The following is a 19,379-nucleotide window of genomic DNA, read 5'->3' on the forward strand; positions in this document are numbered from 1 at the left end:
GAACTCTGCTTCGCTTCACTGTACAGTAGAAACTAACATAACATTGTAAAACAACTATACCCCAATTTAAAAAAAAAAGAAAGAAAGAAATATAATGGCTTTATTTTTGAAAAAACCAATGCATAATACATGGATAGAATTTAAAAATTAGTAATATGAGTCAATAACATATTTGCTCCTGGAGTCAGTAACATATTTGCTCCTGTATCTTTTTGAAACAGTGATTTCATCTGAGATGGCCATTAAACTAAGTATCAAATTATCTGAATCTAGAACCAGGAATTCAGATTGATTCATCACAAAGTATTAAATCAAGACTGTAAATTATAATAATGCATTTTCAATCTCACTACATCACTAAAAATACTACTATCATTAATCATAATTAAAGCATGAGTTTAAAGTCTCTGGGACATTAATAACTCAAATAATTTTAAAATAATTTAAATTTTATACTTCGTCTCAATTTTGTTTCTATTTTAATGTTGGTGTTTACTGTATGTATAAAAACTACAAGTAGGGCTTCCCTGGTGGCGCAGTGGTTGAGAGTCTGCCTGCCAATGCGGGGGACACGGGTTCGAGCCCTGGTCTGGGGGGATCCCACATGCCGCAGAGCAACTGGGCCCGTGAGCCACAACTACTGAGCCTGCGCGTCTGGAGCCTGTGCTCCACAACAGGAGAGGCCATGATAGTAGGAGGCCCGCGCACCACAATGAGGAGTGGCCCCCGCTTGCCGCGACTGGAGGGAGCCCTCGCACAGAAACGAAGACCCAACACAGCCAAAAATAAATAAATAAAAAAAAATAAAGAATTAAAAAAAAAATAATGCCAGGTCTTTCTATAGAGTACCTCTAAAATTAACGTTCATAACAGCTGTATGAAGTAGGTATTATTAAAAAAAAAAAAAAAAACTACAAGTAAATGTATACAATATTGTGGAAAATAAGATAATGAGCACAGAAAAAGGAAAACTAAAAATACATTAAATTAGGGTAGCTTATGTTACATGGCTCAATTTTTTAAATGTCTACAATCTACCCCTGAAACCTTGCTACATCAGTTTAAAAGACAAAAAACAAAGCAAATCCCGTAAATAATACCTTTTGCTTAGTTTTTTCTAACTTAGATTTTAGTTTTCTGCCTCTTTTGCCAGTCCAGCCAGTCACGAATTCTGAACCTTCAAAAAATAAAAAAAAAAAGGTATTTCACAGAACATATTTTATTGCAATTTAACATATTCATTTATTCTTATCTGTTAAACTGACATACCTACATACTTACCCAGAGAAGTTTCTGCAGTAAATGAATGCTTGGTTCCTCTATTAGATTCAAACACAAAACCAGGTAAATCTTCTTTCAATATCGTTGCTTGCTGGCCATCTGAGTTATGAATAGCAATTTCTCCTTCTTTCAAACATGTTAGTGACCAGTTCCCTACAGTGAGTTTAGTGGGTCCTGGTGCTGAGAGTATAGGTTGACTTGAAGTAGATGGCTTTACTTGGCCTCGAGCTCTTTGTAACTTCTCTAAGAATTCACTTCTGCTTTCTATAAAGACAAAATGTTTGTTTTAAAACTTCATTCCTTTCAAATATTCCATTTTTTTAATGAAACTACCTATTGAAATATAAATTTTATTAAAAAACTTTCATTAAAGTTTTGTTCCTTGATATACTCTCACTGGTTTGATATTATTTAGGTTCAAGCATTAAAACAATCCTGCAGCCATAATTTTTTAAAGTAGAAGGCTTTTGGGAAAAGATATAATTTGAGACAGCATTACACATGTGCAATTCATCATTACGTGATAAGAGGCACCTTTACCTAAAGGATGGAGACAGTAAAAGTAGATATTGATACAATGCTATTCCTTGTCTCATACAATAAAAAAGTATGAAATGCTTTCATGGTACAATCATTTTTCTCTGTTAATATTAAAGAAATGGCCATATGATCATCAAGGACGTGCTACTGCTATGACAATGGTAGCAAAAATATGAGCAGAAAAACAAATTATCAAAATTACAGAAACTAGTAAAACATTTTAACAGAAACAAAATATTACCTGAACTATCCGATCCACCTTCAGGACTACCACTTGAATACATGGTGGCAAGTTTTCCATCCAAGATAAATCTAAACCATCCATTACTGCCATTAGATAGTTCCAAGGCTGCTGCATCACTCCATATATATAAGCAGTCCCTTCCCCTAATGATGGACCAGTCTCTCCAATGATATGGCTTACCCTGCTGCAATTCTTTAGCATCTTCCTGTGGTTCATCTTCCTAAATGTGTAAAATTATTCAATGAAACATGGGAAATAACTTATATTCCAAATATTCATAAGTACTTATAAAAACATGACCATGAATCAAATTTAGAATTAAAACATCCTGAATATAGTATTCAGCTGCCTGTAGTTTAATACATATTCTGATTCAACTAATTACTTATAATCTTAAAAGTCCATCCTAAAAAAAAGTTAAGAAATTCACATAATAACCTAAGTTATAACATTTCCAGGTATAATGGTAAAGAAGACAAATGGATTAGGTTTACACACTATTAGCTAATTATCTAGGACTTGATAAACTCACCATATCTCTGGGCCTAACAGATTATTTGTAAAAAATGAATGTTTACACTAGATCAATGGTATCCAAACCTAGCGCGCAAAAGAATCACCAGAAATGTGTTTTAACAATATAATTTATAAGTTCCCACCCTTAGCCAAGTGAATCAAATATACTAGATTATTTCTATAATCATAAAAATGTTAGCTATAGCGTGTTTAAAAGAAAAATAACTTGTAAACACTGTTTGCCTACCCCGGCATCCAAAAAATTTTTATTTTGTTGACAACATTTAATATTAAGAATATTCATCATTAACATATATGATCTTGGCATGTGTGTGCACGCATGCATGTATGGGTAAAGTACTTTTAGACTTTATAAAGACTTATCATACTTAAAATTGTTCTAAATGTATCTTTTACATGCTTCTTCCCTGAAGTAGTACTTAGCTTATAACACTAAAATAAGATTGTAAAATATGGATTATAAATTTCCCTAAACATAAGTTCTTGTGCTCCAGGCCATGACAGATTAATAAGGATCAAGACTTGCCTATCCACTGTCAACAACTAAAAAAACCAGACAAAATACATGAAAAAGTGTTTTCAAAAACTGGACAACAAGCAACGCAGGACTACATGATCTCCCAGAAAACAGAAACAAATAATGTAAGCCCCTTAGGCTCAGACAGAGTTTCTGGCTAAGGTCTTAAGAAGAGGGAACACAGAGTCCAGCAGTGAAAGTTGAGGAAATGGAGATCTGTGTTTGAAGAGATTAAGGCAAATGGAATATGTGGTGGATGAGTTCAGGATCAGGGAGTCAAGCACAAAAGACCTCTAGAAATGTGCAAAGTGGTCACCAGGACATCTCTACTGAGTACCAGACCATCTGTGTACAGGTGATGTTCCATAAGGCAGAGCAAAGAATGACTTGAAAATGGTAAGGTGAACAATTCAGAGGTCACACAGGGTGGTCAGACATTTGCATTCCTAACAGCCAGAGTGGAAAATCATCATACCAACAGTTCAAAATTTTTCCAGATGTGATGTAACTGTAAGCCCACAGACCAAAAAAAATTAAATAATCCTGAGCAGGGGCAGAAAACCCACATGTGCATGCACACACACAAACCAAACAGCTAAGCACATCAAAGTCAAATTGCTAAAAACAAGTTATAAAGTCTTAAAAGCAGCCAGAGGAAGAAAACATCTCAGTAGAGACTATGCACATCAGGTGACAATGAAATATCTTTTCAAGCGCTGGAAAATGATCAGCCAAAAGTCCCTGCAGGAACTGAAAATGTCCATTGAAAATGAAGGCCAAGGGACTTCCCGGGTGGTGCGGTGGTTAAGAATCCACCTGCCAGTGCAGGGGACACAGGTTCGATCCTTGGTCCAGGAACATCCCACGTGCCACTGAGCAACTAAGCCCGTGCACAACTACTGAGCCTGTGCGCCTAGAGCCCGTGCTCCTCAACAAGAGAAGCCACTGCAATGAGAAGCCTGCGCACCACAACAAAGAGTAGCTGCCGCTCACTGCAACTAGAGAAAGCCCGCACACAGCAACGAAGACCCAACACGGCATAGATAGATAAATTTATTTATTTATTTATTTATAAAATAGGAAAAAAAAAAAATGAAGGCCAAAATCAGTCCACTGGTTAGGACTTCACACTTCCACTGCAGGGGGTAGGGGTTCAATCTATGGTCAGGGAACTAAGATCCCACAAGCCAGGCAGTGCAGCCAAAAAACAAACAAAAGAAGGAGATATTTTCAGACAAATAAAATCTCAAAGAATTTTCTGGCTTGTCTTCTCATTTCCAGGTAATGTATTTTGGGGACTTCCCTGGTGGTCCAGTGGCTAAGACTGCACTGCCAATGCAAGGGGCCCGGGTTAGATCCCTGATCAGGGAACTAGATCCCACGTGCCGCAACGAAAAGTTCGCATGCTGCAACTAAAAGATCCTGCATGCTACAATGAAGATCCCGTGTGCTGCAACTAAGACCCCGTGCAGCCAAATAAATAAATAAATATATTAAAAAAATAATAATAATGTAGTGTGAAGAACAAAGGTTTAATTTTAATGAAAACAATTTATTTTTTTTGTTCTTTTATAATATAATCTTTTAATGTCCTATCTAAGAAATCTCTGTCAAGCTCAAGGTCACTAAGATTTTCTTCTTTTTCCTCTAGAAGCCTTACAGTTTTAGCCCAGCCATTTCAGTTCATGATTTCTTTTTTTTTGTTAAAAGGGGTAAGAGTTCATATTTCTGCATTTGTTATCCACTTGTTCAAGCATCATTTTTAAAGAGACCATCCTTTTGTGACTGAATTACCTTAGCACTGTTTGAACAACTGACCATATATGTGTGGGTCATTAATCTATTTTTACACCACTACCACACTTTCTTGCTTACTATAGCTTTATAAAGACTTGAAATCTGCTGGTGTATGTCCTTCAACTTTGTTCATTTTCAAGGATGTTTTGGCTATTCTAGGTTCCTATCATTTTCATATAAATGTTTGCTTGTTAACTTCTACAAAGACCGCTGGGATCTGTAACCTATTTCTTTATTTATTTATTTTTTTAATTTTACTTATTTATTTATGGCTGTGTTGGGTCTTCGTTTCTGTGCGAGGGCTTTCTCTAGTTGTGGGGAGCGGGGGCCACTCTTCATCGCGGTGCGCGGGCCTCTCACTATCGTGGCCTCTCTTGTTGCGGAGCACAGGCTCCAGACGCGCAGGCTCAGTAATTGTGGCTCACGGGCCCAGTTGCTCCGCGGTACATGGGATCTTCCCAGACCAGGGCTCGAACCCGTGTCCCCTGCATTGGCAGGCAGACTCTCAACCACTGCGCCACCAGGGAAGCCCCTGTAACCTATTTCTTGAATGAAAGAATTCCAGGGGGATGAACCCAGATATCACTTCTTGTTTTGTTTTTTGTTAAATCTCCAGTAATTTAGGAAACACACATATACACTCAACCACTCAGGATTCTGCAATTACAATCCATACTCTACCATTCTCTCAAAACTATTAATACTCAGTCACTAATATGTAGGAAGCATTCACTAAATGGTAGGACTAAATCATTGCTGGCAATTGGTAGAGACAAATAAGGCATATTTTTAAATATGCAATCTAAGGCAAGAATTATCGATAGGTACTGAAACTAGTGGATAAAAGTTTAAAGAGAAACAGCATATTTGCATAGTCTCAAATTATCTCCCCACAAATTACTTATTAATTACAAAAGGGAAAAAGTATCTTTACAATAGAGAAACCTGGTAGAGACAAACACAACCGATCCAAGTTAACTTCAACAGCAAGAGTGCAAACAGACATCACGTGCCTCTAAAAAGGCACATTTTACACATGAGAAGGCCATAACATCACCTCTACAGTCTTTCTGCTTAAAAACACACAACCTGAATCTAATTATGAAGAAACATGGCACAAACACAACGTGAGGGTCACTGTCCAAATTAAGTGGTCTGTCCTCTTCAAAAAAATGTCAAGGCTATGAAAGAAAAAGAAAGGCTGAGAAATGGAACAACATGACAATGAAATGTAATGTGCTCCTGGACCGGATTCTGGGGGGGTGGCGTGGGCCGCAGGCGGGCATTGCTATTAGGGCAATGGCAAATTTGAATACAGTCTCTGGATTAGATAACATTTTCTATAAATATTAAATTTTCTGATTTTAATAACTACACTAGGATTATATAAGACAATGTCCTGGTTTTTTGGTGAAGATTTTAGGTATAAAAAGGGGCACTGACTTCCCTGGCGATCCAGTGGTTAAGACTCCGTGCTTCCACTGCAGAGGGCACGAGTTCAATCCCTATTCAGGGAAGTTCCGCATGCCACGAGGTGCGGCCAAAACAAAAAAATAAATAAATAAATAAATTTACAGAAAGGGGCACTATGTATCCAGCTTCTCTCAAATAATATATTTTATTATTATTATTATCATTATTATTATTATTTTGGCCATGCCACGTGGCTTATGGGATCTTAGTTCCCCAACCAGGGATCAAACCCGGGCCCTTGGCAGTGAAAGCTCGGAGTCCCAACCACTGGACCGCCAGCGAATTCCCTCAAATAATATGTTTTAAATGTGCATGCACACGTATGTCTTTGTAAGTAATAAAGCAAATGGAACAAAATGTCAATAATTAGTGATTTTGGATAGAGGACGTTCTGATATTCTTTATTTGCAACTTTTCTTCAAGTTTTATATTTTACCAATGATATATTTTAAAAGAAAAGTGACCAAATTTTTAGAAATTATAATACTACTCCATACTGCCATTATTTTGTCAAAACCCACGGTAATTGGAACTACATTTCCTCAAAAGAAACCCTATTCCTGACAGATACCACTGCAATTAAGACCACTCACTTTCTCTGGTTTTGATTCCTCTTCATTCTCATCATCAGAGGAAGGACCTGCCAAAGTTGACACTTTGCTAATTACACCAAGTCTGGCTAGCTGATCCAAAAAAATATCACCACCTTTATCTACTAAGTCCCTTATGATCTGCAAAGCCAGCAAGTGGCCATCATCGTCGTCCTGGGGGGAAAAAAAAGGAAATTAAGGGAAAATGATAAAAATAAGTTTAGCTGTGTGGAGTAGACAAATGCAATCATTTGTACAGACAAAATGATTTAATAAAATTAGGACACAAGTTAAATTATTTTACTGACTACTATCTAATGGGAATTAAAGCTACAGGAGTTTCAATAAAGATAATAAACTGACCTCTTGATCAAGAACTGTTGCAGTGATTTCCACTAGTACTGTAGGCAAATTGTGACCAACATCAGAATCACAAACTTCTTTCAAGAGTGCTTCAGAGCAAAAATGAATCATTTTTCGAATCAGAGCAAGACTTGCTTTCCTTGAAAAGTAAAAAAAGAATTTTAGTTAGCCATGGTAAGAAGCTAAAATAAAACAAAAGGCAACACTAATGAAAACCAAAATATCCAATTTAAGTTTTAAATACTCTGCTAAAATATACACTTAATAAAAGAATGTAATTAATAAGAACCTACTGAATAGCACAGGGAATTCTATTCAATACTCTGTAATGACCTATATGGGAACAGAATTTTAAAAAATGGATATGTGTATCTACAACTGACTCACTTTGCTGTACAGCAGAAACTAACACAACATTGTAAATCAACTATACTCCAATAAAAAAAATTTTCTTTAAAAGAATACAAAAAACTAAGACAATACTAGCACTAGGTTTATGTTCACTTTTTGAGGGAATTTCATTTTTCTACTATTAATATATTGAGCTCATTAAAACAAATTATTTTTGTAATTTTCTTACATGTGCTATTTTATATTAACCAGCATGACTGCTAACATGCCATGATAATTTTAGAAAATCAAAAGTAACACAATTACTAATAAATGGCATCTATAACCCCAAATATAAAACTCTTAACTCAAAACACCTGATGGTGTATATGGAACTCATATTTCAAATTAAGCATTTTTGTCCTTTGTCAAATTTAAGACATGTTCATTATAATGATATTCTCATATAAATGAGATCCTAGTAATCCCATGCCCTTAAATATTCCCATTGTTAACAACTTCGCATGACTCCTTTCCCTTCTATTATCCACTGCTTTACTTAGAACATAGAAGATACTCAATAATGTCACACAAACTAACCTCAATTTTATAAGCGATTTGTTCTTTTAAAATAAAATACACAAATATCCACACACATTTAAATTATAATACACTGGTCTATTACATAAAAGTCAATAATACTTTTAACACATGTTTTCTGAGCATCTAACAATAGTCTGTGCACCAAGCTGTAGATATCATTGCCCTTGAGGTGACTTCTCCACAGGAAGGATGGAGAGGCAAAAAATCACTATTGAAATCCAAGAGAGGTATCTGACAGCTGTATTCCTACAGAATGTGGTCTTGATGTATTTCATAACTCTCTCTAGGTGAATTTCATGTATTCTTTCATTTTAAAACATGTTTTAAAAAAAAAAAAAAACATGTTTTATTACAAATACAAGTACATTAGAGAAAATAGTAGGCAGATGGAGGGCAAACTGCTCTAACAGGATTAGTTCCTTCCAGTGTTTGTTAACGGCAATTTATATTTGGTTGCAAAATCAGTATTTATGTATAATAATAATTTTATATCATGATTTATTTCAATTAAAATAGCATAAGAATGTTTATATGTTGTCTACCTATCTGGCTATCTGTCACTACCATGCTGAGTCATAATGAGCCAGGAACACCTGTATATATTTTAAAAACTTTACACCTCATTTAATCCACCCACCAAATCCCCTATGAAGTAGGTTTTATTAGCTCAGTTTTACAGATGAAAAAAAAATGAGACAAAGAAAGGTAATTCGACTAAGGTCACAGGGCTAATAAATTAGAGCCTCAACTCAAACTCATCTCTTAACCAGTACACTATGCATAATATTCATAACGTAAAATTTTCCTGCTTAACACTATTATATAAATCATAAGCATTCAGTTTACTGGCTTTTCTATTATAAATAGCATTATTTTTGGTGAACAGTTTTATTTCTTCAGTAGAGGGATTCTTGGATCCAAGAGTCTAAATATTTTCGTACGTACTGAATGTGCATCAATACTGAATCCATACTCCGCAAACTGATTTTTTAAAAAATCTGTTAAGTGACAACATGGATGGACCTCAAGGGCATTATGCTAAGTGAATAAGCCAGAGAAAGACAAATACTGCCTTATATCACTTAAATGAGGATCTAAAAAAAAAAGAAAAGTCAAACTTCTAGAAACAGTAGAAAAGTGGCTGGGGCTGGGGGAATTAAGGAGAGGTTGGTAAAAGGGTACAAACTTTCAGCTATAAGATGAATAAGGTTTGAGCATTTAATATAAAAAATGGTGACTATAGTTGATAAAACTGTATTGTATAATTAAAATTTGCTAAGACTAAATGTTCTCTCTCAAACACACATGTACACACATACACAAAGATAAATACGTGAAGTGACAGATATGCTGATTAACTAAATGAGGGGAATCCTTTCACAATGTATACACATATCAAATCACTAAGATGTACATTTTTAAAATCTTACAATTTTATATGTCAGTTATGCCTCAATAAAAAGCTAGGGGACAAAAGGACTGTTAACAGCTTAAATTATCAGTAGATATGGATGTACTAATTCACTAAAATTTTGTTACTTTTGTAAAAAAAAAAAAGTTTCTTAAATGTCTAATGGGTGAAAAGGACATGAAGTTTTACTTTTAAATGTTTTGGTTTCTACTAGTAAGGGGATACATTTTTCCCTGTTGTTTTCTTTTTCATCTTGAGCACTGTACCATAATGTCATTGGCTAATTTATTTAAGTTGGCATTTATACTTTGACCAAAAAATTGTATGTGTTCTCTGCATAATAAAGTTAGTATCCCTTGGTCATACTTGCTAACAAATACCAATTTGCTGGCAGATTTATCTGGATTACAAGTTTATATTTCTGTCACTTTCATGGTTATGGGTAATACTGTTGCTGATATGCAGTTTTGTTTTTTTACATAGAATATATTTTAAATGACAGATAGGACTAACACAAACAAGTTTTAAAAGTCATTCTTCCTGGGGCTTCCCTGGTGGCGCAGTGGTTGAGAGTCTGCCTGCCAATGCAGGGGACACGGGTTCGAGCCCTGGTCTGGGAGGATCCTGCGTGCCGCGGAGCGGCTGGGCCCGTGAGCCACAATTGCTGAGCCTGCGCGTCTGGAGCCTGTGCTTCGCAACAAGAGAGGCCGCCGCGACAGTGAGAGGCCCGTGCACCACGATGAAGAGTGGCCCCCACTTGCCGCAACTGGAGAAAGCCCTCGCACAGAAACAAAGACCCAACACAGCCATAAATAAATAAATAAATAAATACTTTAAAAAAAAAAGTCATTCTTCCTACCAAGTTCTGATAAACTTTCGAGAATATTTTTTTTGTTTTCCGAAGGTTTTATTTTTTTTAATTTATTTTAAATAAATTTAAAATTTATTTAAATACACAATGTAAAGGACTAAGCTGATTTTTAATCAAACCACAAAGCAAATATTCTAATACCATTTAATATATTATATTAATATATTATAAAATATTAATATATTATATAATTTACCACTATAATACATTCAATTTCTAAACACAATTGTTTCTGTTTGGAGGGCTAGTCTACTCCAATGATTTATAAACTCTTGGGCTAGTTATCATAAAGATTTAATTACTGAAAGTTTACACTAGCCACTATTCAGATTTTTCTTTAATAATCTCACCTATTTATTCTTCCAGAAGAACTTTAAGATCTGTCAAGTTCTAAAGCAAATTCTATAGTTATTTTCTTTCAAACTGCATTCTATAAATTAACTTTGGAAGAATTTATATCTTTAGATTATTTAATATTCTCATCCTAGAACAATTCCCCCTTTATCCAACCATGTCTACTTTCCTCTCAATCAAATTGTGATTTAAAAAATAAACAAATGGATCCTCAAGGATTTCTGCTGCTGAAAAGTTTACTCAATATCTGTCCCATTATTGACACTAACTCCAAAGATGTATATTTACCACACCTCTTCAAAATTCTAAGTAGCCTTTCTTCAAAAGCAAAATGTGAAGTCCTCAGTCTAATATTACAGATACATATATCAAATCATTACGTTATACACTTTAATACAGTGATACACGTCAATTACATCTCAATAAAACTGGGAAGAAATATCTCACAGAGAAAATAATCAGGTTTTTACAAAATGCTCTACCAGTAAAACTGCTATCCTCTGTTCTGAAGGCTTCATTGATCTGTTGCCTGTCTTTTATTTCCTGAACAGACAATGCACACAGGCCAATACTGATAGATAATAGCTAAAGTTGATATATTCCATATATACAGATCCTCCTTTAACTGCCTGATTAGAGTACATACGCTTACTCTTCTGATCAAATTTTAAACTGAAATGGTAAAAAATTAGGTTGTAACCTATTCCAGATTGTTTTTAATAATGACAAGTATATATTTTTTTAATCAATCACCTTGGGAGATGGGGGAATGAATGAAATAGGTGAGGGAGACTAAGAGGTACAAAACTTCCAGTTACAAAATAAATGAGTCACAGAGGTGAAATGTACAAAATGGGGAATATAGTCAATAATAGTGTAAACATTTTGTATGGTGACAAATGGTAACTAGAATTATCATGGTTATCATTTTGTGATGTATAGAAATATTGAATTACTATGTTGTGCACCTTGAACTAACATTGTGTTGTAAGTGAATTATACTTCAAAAAAAAAAGGAAGGAATGTAGGGAGGGAGGGAGGGAAGGAAGGAAGGAAGGAAGGAAGGAAGGGAGGGAAGAAAGCAAAGAAAAAAAATGAATGATTCGGAAGTGGAAATGGATGAACTGCAAGAAAGAATCTTACCAAACAAAAAAATATTACCAGATAAAAAGCAAATTAAGAAGAATCATACAGGGCTTCCCTGGTGGCGCAGTGGTTGAGAATCTGCCTGCCAATGCAGGGGACACGGGTTCGAGCCCTGGTCTGGGAAGATCCCACATGCCGTGGAGCAACTAGGCCCATGAGCCACAACTACTGAGCCTGCGCTCCTCAACAAGAGAGGCCGCGATAGTGAGAGGCCCACGCATCGCGATGAAGAGTGGCCCCCGCTTGCTGCAACTAGAGAAAGCCCTCACACAGAAACGAAGACCCAACACAGCCAAAAATAAATAATAAATAAATAATAATAAATAAAAAATTTTTAAAAAATCATATAATATGATACGATTTATATAAATCTTTAACTTGTAAAATACTATGCATCATTTACAGATAAATTTATATATTTGCTATATATTCTTGTAATATATTACAAAAATAAAAGAAGCAAGGGAAAATATTAACATATTAATAACCAAAAATATTAACCCCCCCAAAACCCAATTGTTAAGAAAAAAATTTATGAGAAAATTGGGAATAATGAATGCTGATTTGATGTTTGATAATATTTAAGAACTATTTTTATTATTTTAGGTGTAATAATGGTATTGCAATTATGTTAAAAAACAAAAAAGAATCCCTTTTTTAAAAGAATCCCTTTTTAATGATGAAAAATTATTTTTTTATTGAAGTACAGTTTATTTACATATAGTATTCTATTAGTTTCAGGTATACAATATAGTGATTCAATATTTTTATAGATTATACTTCATTTAAAGTTACTATAAAATATTGGGTATATTCCCTGTGCTAAACAAAAGAACCCTTATTTTTTATGGATACATATAGAAAAATTATGGCTAAAACTATTTGAGTCTTGGATTTCCTCAAAATAGTACAGTTGGGGAGGTATAAATGAAATAAGACTGGGATATTTGTTAAAACTTACTGAAGCTATGTGATGGGGTTCATTATATGATTATCTCGACGTTTGAATACATTTTAACTTACCTATGATAAAACATTTTTTTAATAAACTATCTTTTTACAAATACCTCTAAAATATTAGGCACTATGCTAAATACCACACATACTTAATTTTAGTTTTCTTTTAAAGAGAATTAAGTATAATTACCCCATCCTAGAGATGAATTAAGATCAAGAGGTTAAGTATCTTGTCCATGGCTATCGGTCTACAAAGTGGCAACACTGACATTTGGACTGACTTTGAGCTGACTCCAGAGTCTGAGCTCTGAACTAAGATATATGCTATCTTATTCACCACAGTTAAATTTGTCAGCTAACTATTATCTGGAAGAATTTAGCATCAAATATGCTATAACTAAAATTGTGTTTAGATGATCTTCAAATATTTAAAAGAATGATTAAAAAATAGCTATCCATTAAGGGAACTCTGTTTTATGGTGACATACTTTATAATTTCCTGATGGCCTTATAATGAAGCAATTCTAACTCCAAATATAACTTAAGGATTTTTAATTCGCATGACACCTAGTCCTCTAAAATTTTCAGGCCAAATTATCTGTTCAAAATTGAACTTGCTCATTTCTAAAAATGAATCAAATCTTTTGTTAAACAAACAAACAAACAAACAGAAAGTGGCCCCACTAACACCTACCCTTCTGTAGCTATTTGGGGAAGAATAAAAACCAAGTTCCTAGATGTTCACAGTGAATTGGCTGGCACTTTCATCCTATTTAAAGTAAACTACCTTCACTTTAATGTCAACTCATAATACTGGTATTTAAGGCACTTGAATCCTACAAAACTCCATGTTCTAAAGACCTCCTGAACTTAAAATGACCAAAATCAAATTCTCAATCACTCAGCCAAAATTTTGGCAGTCATTCTTTACCCCTTCCTTTCCTTCATCCCGCAAATCTAATTGGTGGTCATCAACTCTTATACTGGGTTGGCCAAAAAGTTCACTCGGGTTTTTCCATAGCATCTTGTGGAAAAACCCAAACAAACTTTTTGGCCAACCCAATACAGCCCATCTCCCAACCTCTTCAATTTGTTCCCACCAATCCAGTCTTCCAGCAACTGTCTAAAGTTCACATCGACAATTAACCCGTAGGTAGTCTGTTTTCATTCTTGCCCTCCTCCAGTACTTTGCTCCACCAGACTGCCAAAGTGATCTTTATAAATCACAAATCTGACTGTGACAAATTTCCTCACAAGTCTTTAATGATCCTTCTTGAACTGCGGGGTAAAGTCCACACTCACCATCTAGACCAGAAAGGCCTTCATAGGTCATAAAAAGCTCTTATCTACCTTTTTGACAGTATTCCCTGAGCTATACAAACATATCCCATATCCCACTGATACCAAAATACTTGCAGCTGCAAACAAAACACACTCATTCAATCATTCATGTAAGTATCTATCGAAGATCTACTAAATATCAAGCCCTATTCTATACCTCCTTGTCTTTGTAGGAATAGGGCAGGACATAAGGCCATCTCTCATGGAGCTTTAGAGGGGAGACAGACATAAAACAAACAAAAACTCAAAGAAGAGCAAGATTTCAGACAGTGTAAACTCTATGAAGACAGTAAAACATCATGACTGATATGAAAAGTATCCTAGGGGTAAATTTAAATTAGGTGGATAAATGTCAATGGACATAAGCATTTGAACTGAGACCTGAATGATATGAAGTTACCAACCATTCAAAAGCCCTGGGAATAGAAAGTTTCCAACAAAGTGAAGTAAGTGCAAAAGCCCCATGGTAAGAATGTACATAGAATGTTCCAAAAACAGAAAGAAGGCTAGCATAGTGTAAGTGTAATGGGCTAGGTGTTATATAGTACTAAATGAGGTCAGAGACCTGGGTGGGACTTATACAAGACCTTCCAAGCCTGAGTGTTAAGAAGTTAGGTTTTAGTTAAGGCCAGTTAGAAGCTACTGGAAGGTTTAAGTCAGAAGATGATGTGATATAATTATGATTTTAAAACTAATTCAGGGGACTTCCCTCGTGGCGCAGTGGTTAAGAATCCACCTGCCAATGCAGGGGACGCAGGTTTGATCCCTGGTCCGGGAAGATCCCACATGCCGTGGAGCAACTAAGCCCATGTGCCACAACTACTGAGCCTGCGCTCTACAGCCTGAGAGCCACAAGTACTGAGCCCGCATGCCACAACTGCCGAGGCCCACGCGCCTAGACCCCATGCTCCACAACAAGAGAAGCCACCGTAATGAGAAGCCCGTGCACCGCAACGGAGAATAGCCCCCACTCGCCGCAACTAGAGAAAGCCCGCACGCAGCAACAAAGACCCAACGCAGCCAAAAATAAATAAATAAATAAATTTATTTTTTTAAAAAAAACTAATTCGGCATAACGTGTAGGAACAGATTGTAGAGGGACAAGATAGAAGACGAGGAGAAAGACTACTTTAGAGGCAACTATAGTAGCCAGATTACAGACTATTGCACGTTGGACCAGAGTATTAGCAATAGATGGATAGAAATGGCAGACTTTGGACACACTATAGAGGGAGAGCCACCAGGACCTGCACCAGGATGAATTGACTCATACCTCCATGCCTTTGCACACACTGTTGCACACTGATCCTTCTAAATCCATCTGCCTAGAAAACTTCCAAGTATCCTTTAAACCCCAATTTAAATCTCATTTCTGCATAAAATCTCCAATTTGCCCAGCCAATTAGTTGTTAAACCATCTATACCCCTAGGGAATATATGTCTAATCTACTACTTAACCACTCTGTATTGTTACTCACTTCTTCCTCACCAGCTTGCAAGGGCACATAAACAGGGCCAAGTCTTAATTCTTTGGGAACTCCTCCAGTGGGCAGCTTACACTGACTCTATCAAAAAGGTCTCCATAAAGCTCAATAAATGTTTGTTGTACTTATAAAAATTCCTCTAGAATTGATATTCAGAGAGCTACAAAAACTGTGTTAGTCTAGTTTTCTTAATTTTCTAAACTCCTTCTCTTAAGTCAGATCATCAGAAGGAAAGATTTAACTCTCCAATCTAATTTTTATTCTTACCATACCTTTTCAATATTAAAATAAACCTCACATCCTTCTGGAAAAGTGAGATAAATAAAGGTATACAATTAGCATATTTTAACTAGTAAATACAAATAGTACGGATAACTACCTTATAGAAGGCAGCATAGTCTGCTGAAATGTTTGTGCAAATACTGGTAGTAACCTTTTCAAGTATATGGGTGCCATTTCTGGATCTCCTTTCGGCTCATTACATTCTTCTTCATCTTTGTTTGTATCTTTCTTTTTCTTATCATCTCCTTTATTAACTGGACACATCCAATCACCTACAGACAAATATTGTTCAATAAAATACTTTTCTGGAAAATTTTTCTTTCAATGAAAAAATATTAAAATGTACTATAAAATCAACTATAATTACCCTAATTAACAACAGTCAAACAAATTAGGATGTTGTATCTATCAAAGGCGTTTGTAAAACTATTAAGAACATTAGTACCTCCAAGAAGCTGAATCACAACTTTAGGAGATAATTTTGGATACTCCACTTGATTCCATAAAATATTTCACAGAGACTCTGCATTCATCTACTCTGTGAAAACTTAAAAATTTGGTCAAAGTACTTTGTCTATGCAATAAGCAACTATTCTTTATGACATTCCCACACCCCTTAAACCTGTGATTTGGCCTTTTTGGAATCATGCAGCCACAGTCTCAAAGAACACAGAATAGTACACTGTTAAATGTTTATCAAATATAAGTGTGTGTGTGTGTGTGTATGTAATTATTTGACTTCACAAAAATGATTTCTTTATATCATGTTAACATGTCTACAGAAAGCTACTTCTATGGAAGTGGAGCTGAAAAGTAATAGCAGATGGCTTAAAAGGAAGATATTACCACTCACCTGGAGACTGAAGAATAGCTACTACTTCACTATGGCCCCTTTCCCGAGCTTTATCTAATGGAGTTTTCCCATCTTCATCTCTCAGATCTGGATTTGCACCATGCCGTAAGAGAGTCTAGAAAAGAAAAGCATTTAATGTGGATATAATAATTAACACCTTATTTCTTCAATAGCCAATTCTGCAACCTTTAGATTGCACTGACATACTTCGGACTGCAGACTTACACAATTAATCAAGCAGGTACCAATTCAAATCTCTGCCTTTGCATACAACACCTTAAAAGTGGTTTATTTATATCTTGAAAAAACTTATAGATTAATGTCACTTGGTTATTTATTAACATCTCAAATTAAGTACATTCACATCTGAACCTGTCATCTTCTCCATCAAACTGCTCCAGTCAATTTCCTTACTTTAACAGAGGTACTAATATTCAGTTTGTGGTGTGGTAATCATCTTCATCATTTCGTGTATACTGCCAATTACCAAGTTAAATTGATTCTTCTAGAATGAACTACCAAATTTAGGTCTTAAATACTAATTCGCACTATTCACCATTTTTTTTTTTTTTCTTTTGGCCACACCGCGCGGCATGTGGGATCTTAGTTCCCCAACCAGGGATCAAACCTGTGCTCCCTGCAATGGAAGCCTGGAGTCTTAACCACTGCACTGCCAGGGAAATTCACCAATTTTTAATGGACACTGGACTCTCTCCCCAGCAGACTGTAAGCTCTTTTGAACAGAGAACACATCTCACATTTTTCCTATCAGCCTCAGAGCTGCAGCTTTTTGAACTTTGTTATAACACAATATATCTGACAAATAAGTGAGTACATACATTCATCAGAAAAGTATGCAGTACTGGCTAAAAATTCCAAACTGTTGAAGTTTGAATCAGAATAACTCAGTATTTCATCAAATCTAGGATGCCACAGATACTTATAATCTGATATTATAATCTGATATTATAATCTGACAGAGATTATAATTAAGTACTACTAAGAAAAAACAATGCCAATTAATTTTGCAACAATGTTTTCCTATTGCTTGGATTTTTTTTTAACTTATTGAAAGAACTTTTATAAACTTAGAATTTTTTTTCATGTATTACTTGGACAAACATAAATTTAAAAAATAAATGAAATATAATAAGGGCTTCCCTGGTGGCGCAGTGGTTGAGGGTCTGCCTGCCAATGCAGGGGACACGGGTTCGAGCCCTGGTCTGAGAGGATCCCACATGCCGTGGAGCAACTAGGCCCGTGCGCCACAACTACTGAGCCTGCGCGTCTGGAGCCTGTGCTCCGCAACAAGAGAGGCCGCGGCAGTGAGAGGCCTGTGCACCGCGATGCAGAGTGGCCCCCGCTTGCCGCAACTAGAGAAAGCCCTCACACAGAAACGAAGACCCAACACAGCCATAAATAAATAAATAAATAAATAAATAAATTTTTTTTTAAAGTTTTTTTTTTTAAAAAAAGAAAGAAATATAATAAGATATTTCTGTAACTTCACATTCTGAGTACAATTGTTCATAATTTCTTTTTGATCCGAAGTCACCAATATTTGTGTTTCTACACACAATGCTGTCATCTGTGCCATGAAGAGTTTAGTGACACAGCATTACTGAGCGTGCTCTTCTATCAGAAAGGATTTTTCACTCAAGTTACTAAAATCCATTTCACAATTTGTATTGAATTGACAGGTAATAACAACTATGCTGCAATTTCTATCTGGCCAATAGCAATTATAAGACTTTCCTAGGGCTTCCTTGGTGGCGCAGTGGTTGAGAATCTGCCTGCTAATGCAGGGGACACGGGTTCGAGCCCTGGGCTGGGAAGATCCCACATGCCACGGAGCAGCTGGGCCCGTGAGCCACAACTACTGAGCCTGCGTGTCTGGAGCCTGTGCCCCGCAACGGGAGGGGCCGCGATAGTGAGAGGCCCGCGCACCGCGATGAAGAGTGGCCCCCACTTGCCGTAACCAGAGAAAGCCCTCGCACGAACCGAAGACCCAACACAGCCAAAAATAAATAAATAAATAAAATAAAGTAGCTATAAAAATTAAAAAAAAAAAAAAAAAAAAAAAAGACTTTCCTAGTTAAAAGATGTTAAAATGTGTATCGGGGGGTGGGGTGGGTAATATCTTAGAATCAATTAGAAAACAGAAGAACCTGTGAAGAACGATAAAACATGTTAAATGCTTAAGACCCTGGCTGGCACAAAATAAGTGCTTGGTGAGCACTATTATATCATTATTAGTAACGGCAGCTATAGCTCATTGCAGGCTGATGTATAATCAAGATAGGTTAAGGTTAGATACAATTCATTTGGCTCCTTCTCCCACTCAGCTACCCATAACTGCAAAACAGTAAGGGTTCGGAAAAAAAAATTGGCTTAATAAAAATTTT

At 35.8% G+C, this 19,379-nt stretch overlaps 1 protein-coding gene across 5 annotated transcripts in view; it reads right to left on the minus strand.

Annotated features, from left to right (window-relative positions):
- HECTD1 (HECT domain E3 ubiquitin protein ligase 1) overlaps positions 1–19,379 on the minus strand; it is a 93,644-nt gene that overhangs the window by 40,819 nt on the left and 33,446 nt on the right. For all 5 annotated transcript variants that reach the window (XM_057544686.1, XM_057544683.1, XM_057544682.1 and 2 more), the window contains exons 9-15: positions 16,975–17,089; positions 16,219–16,393; positions 7,343–7,481; positions 6,983–7,153; positions 2,063–2,285; positions 1,282–1,545; positions 1,101–1,177 (exon numbers count right to left, since the gene is read on the minus strand). In XM_057544686.1, the coding sequence (XP_057400669.1) occupies positions 1,101–1,177; positions 1,282–1,545; positions 2,063–2,285; positions 6,983–7,153; positions 7,343–7,481; positions 16,219–16,393; positions 16,975–17,089 (1,164 nt within the window). The remainder of the gene's footprint in view (positions 1–1,100; positions 1,178–1,281; positions 1,546–2,062; positions 2,286–6,982; positions 7,154–7,342; positions 7,482–16,218; positions 16,394–16,974; positions 17,090–19,379) is intronic.

The sequence above is a fragment of the Balaenoptera acutorostrata genome, chromosome 3 (genome assembly GCF_949987535.1).
Source record: "Balaenoptera acutorostrata chromosome 3, mBalAcu1.1, whole genome shotgun sequence".
NCBI lineage: Eukaryota > Metazoa > Chordata > Mammalia > Artiodactyla > Balaenopteridae > Balaenoptera > Balaenoptera acutorostrata.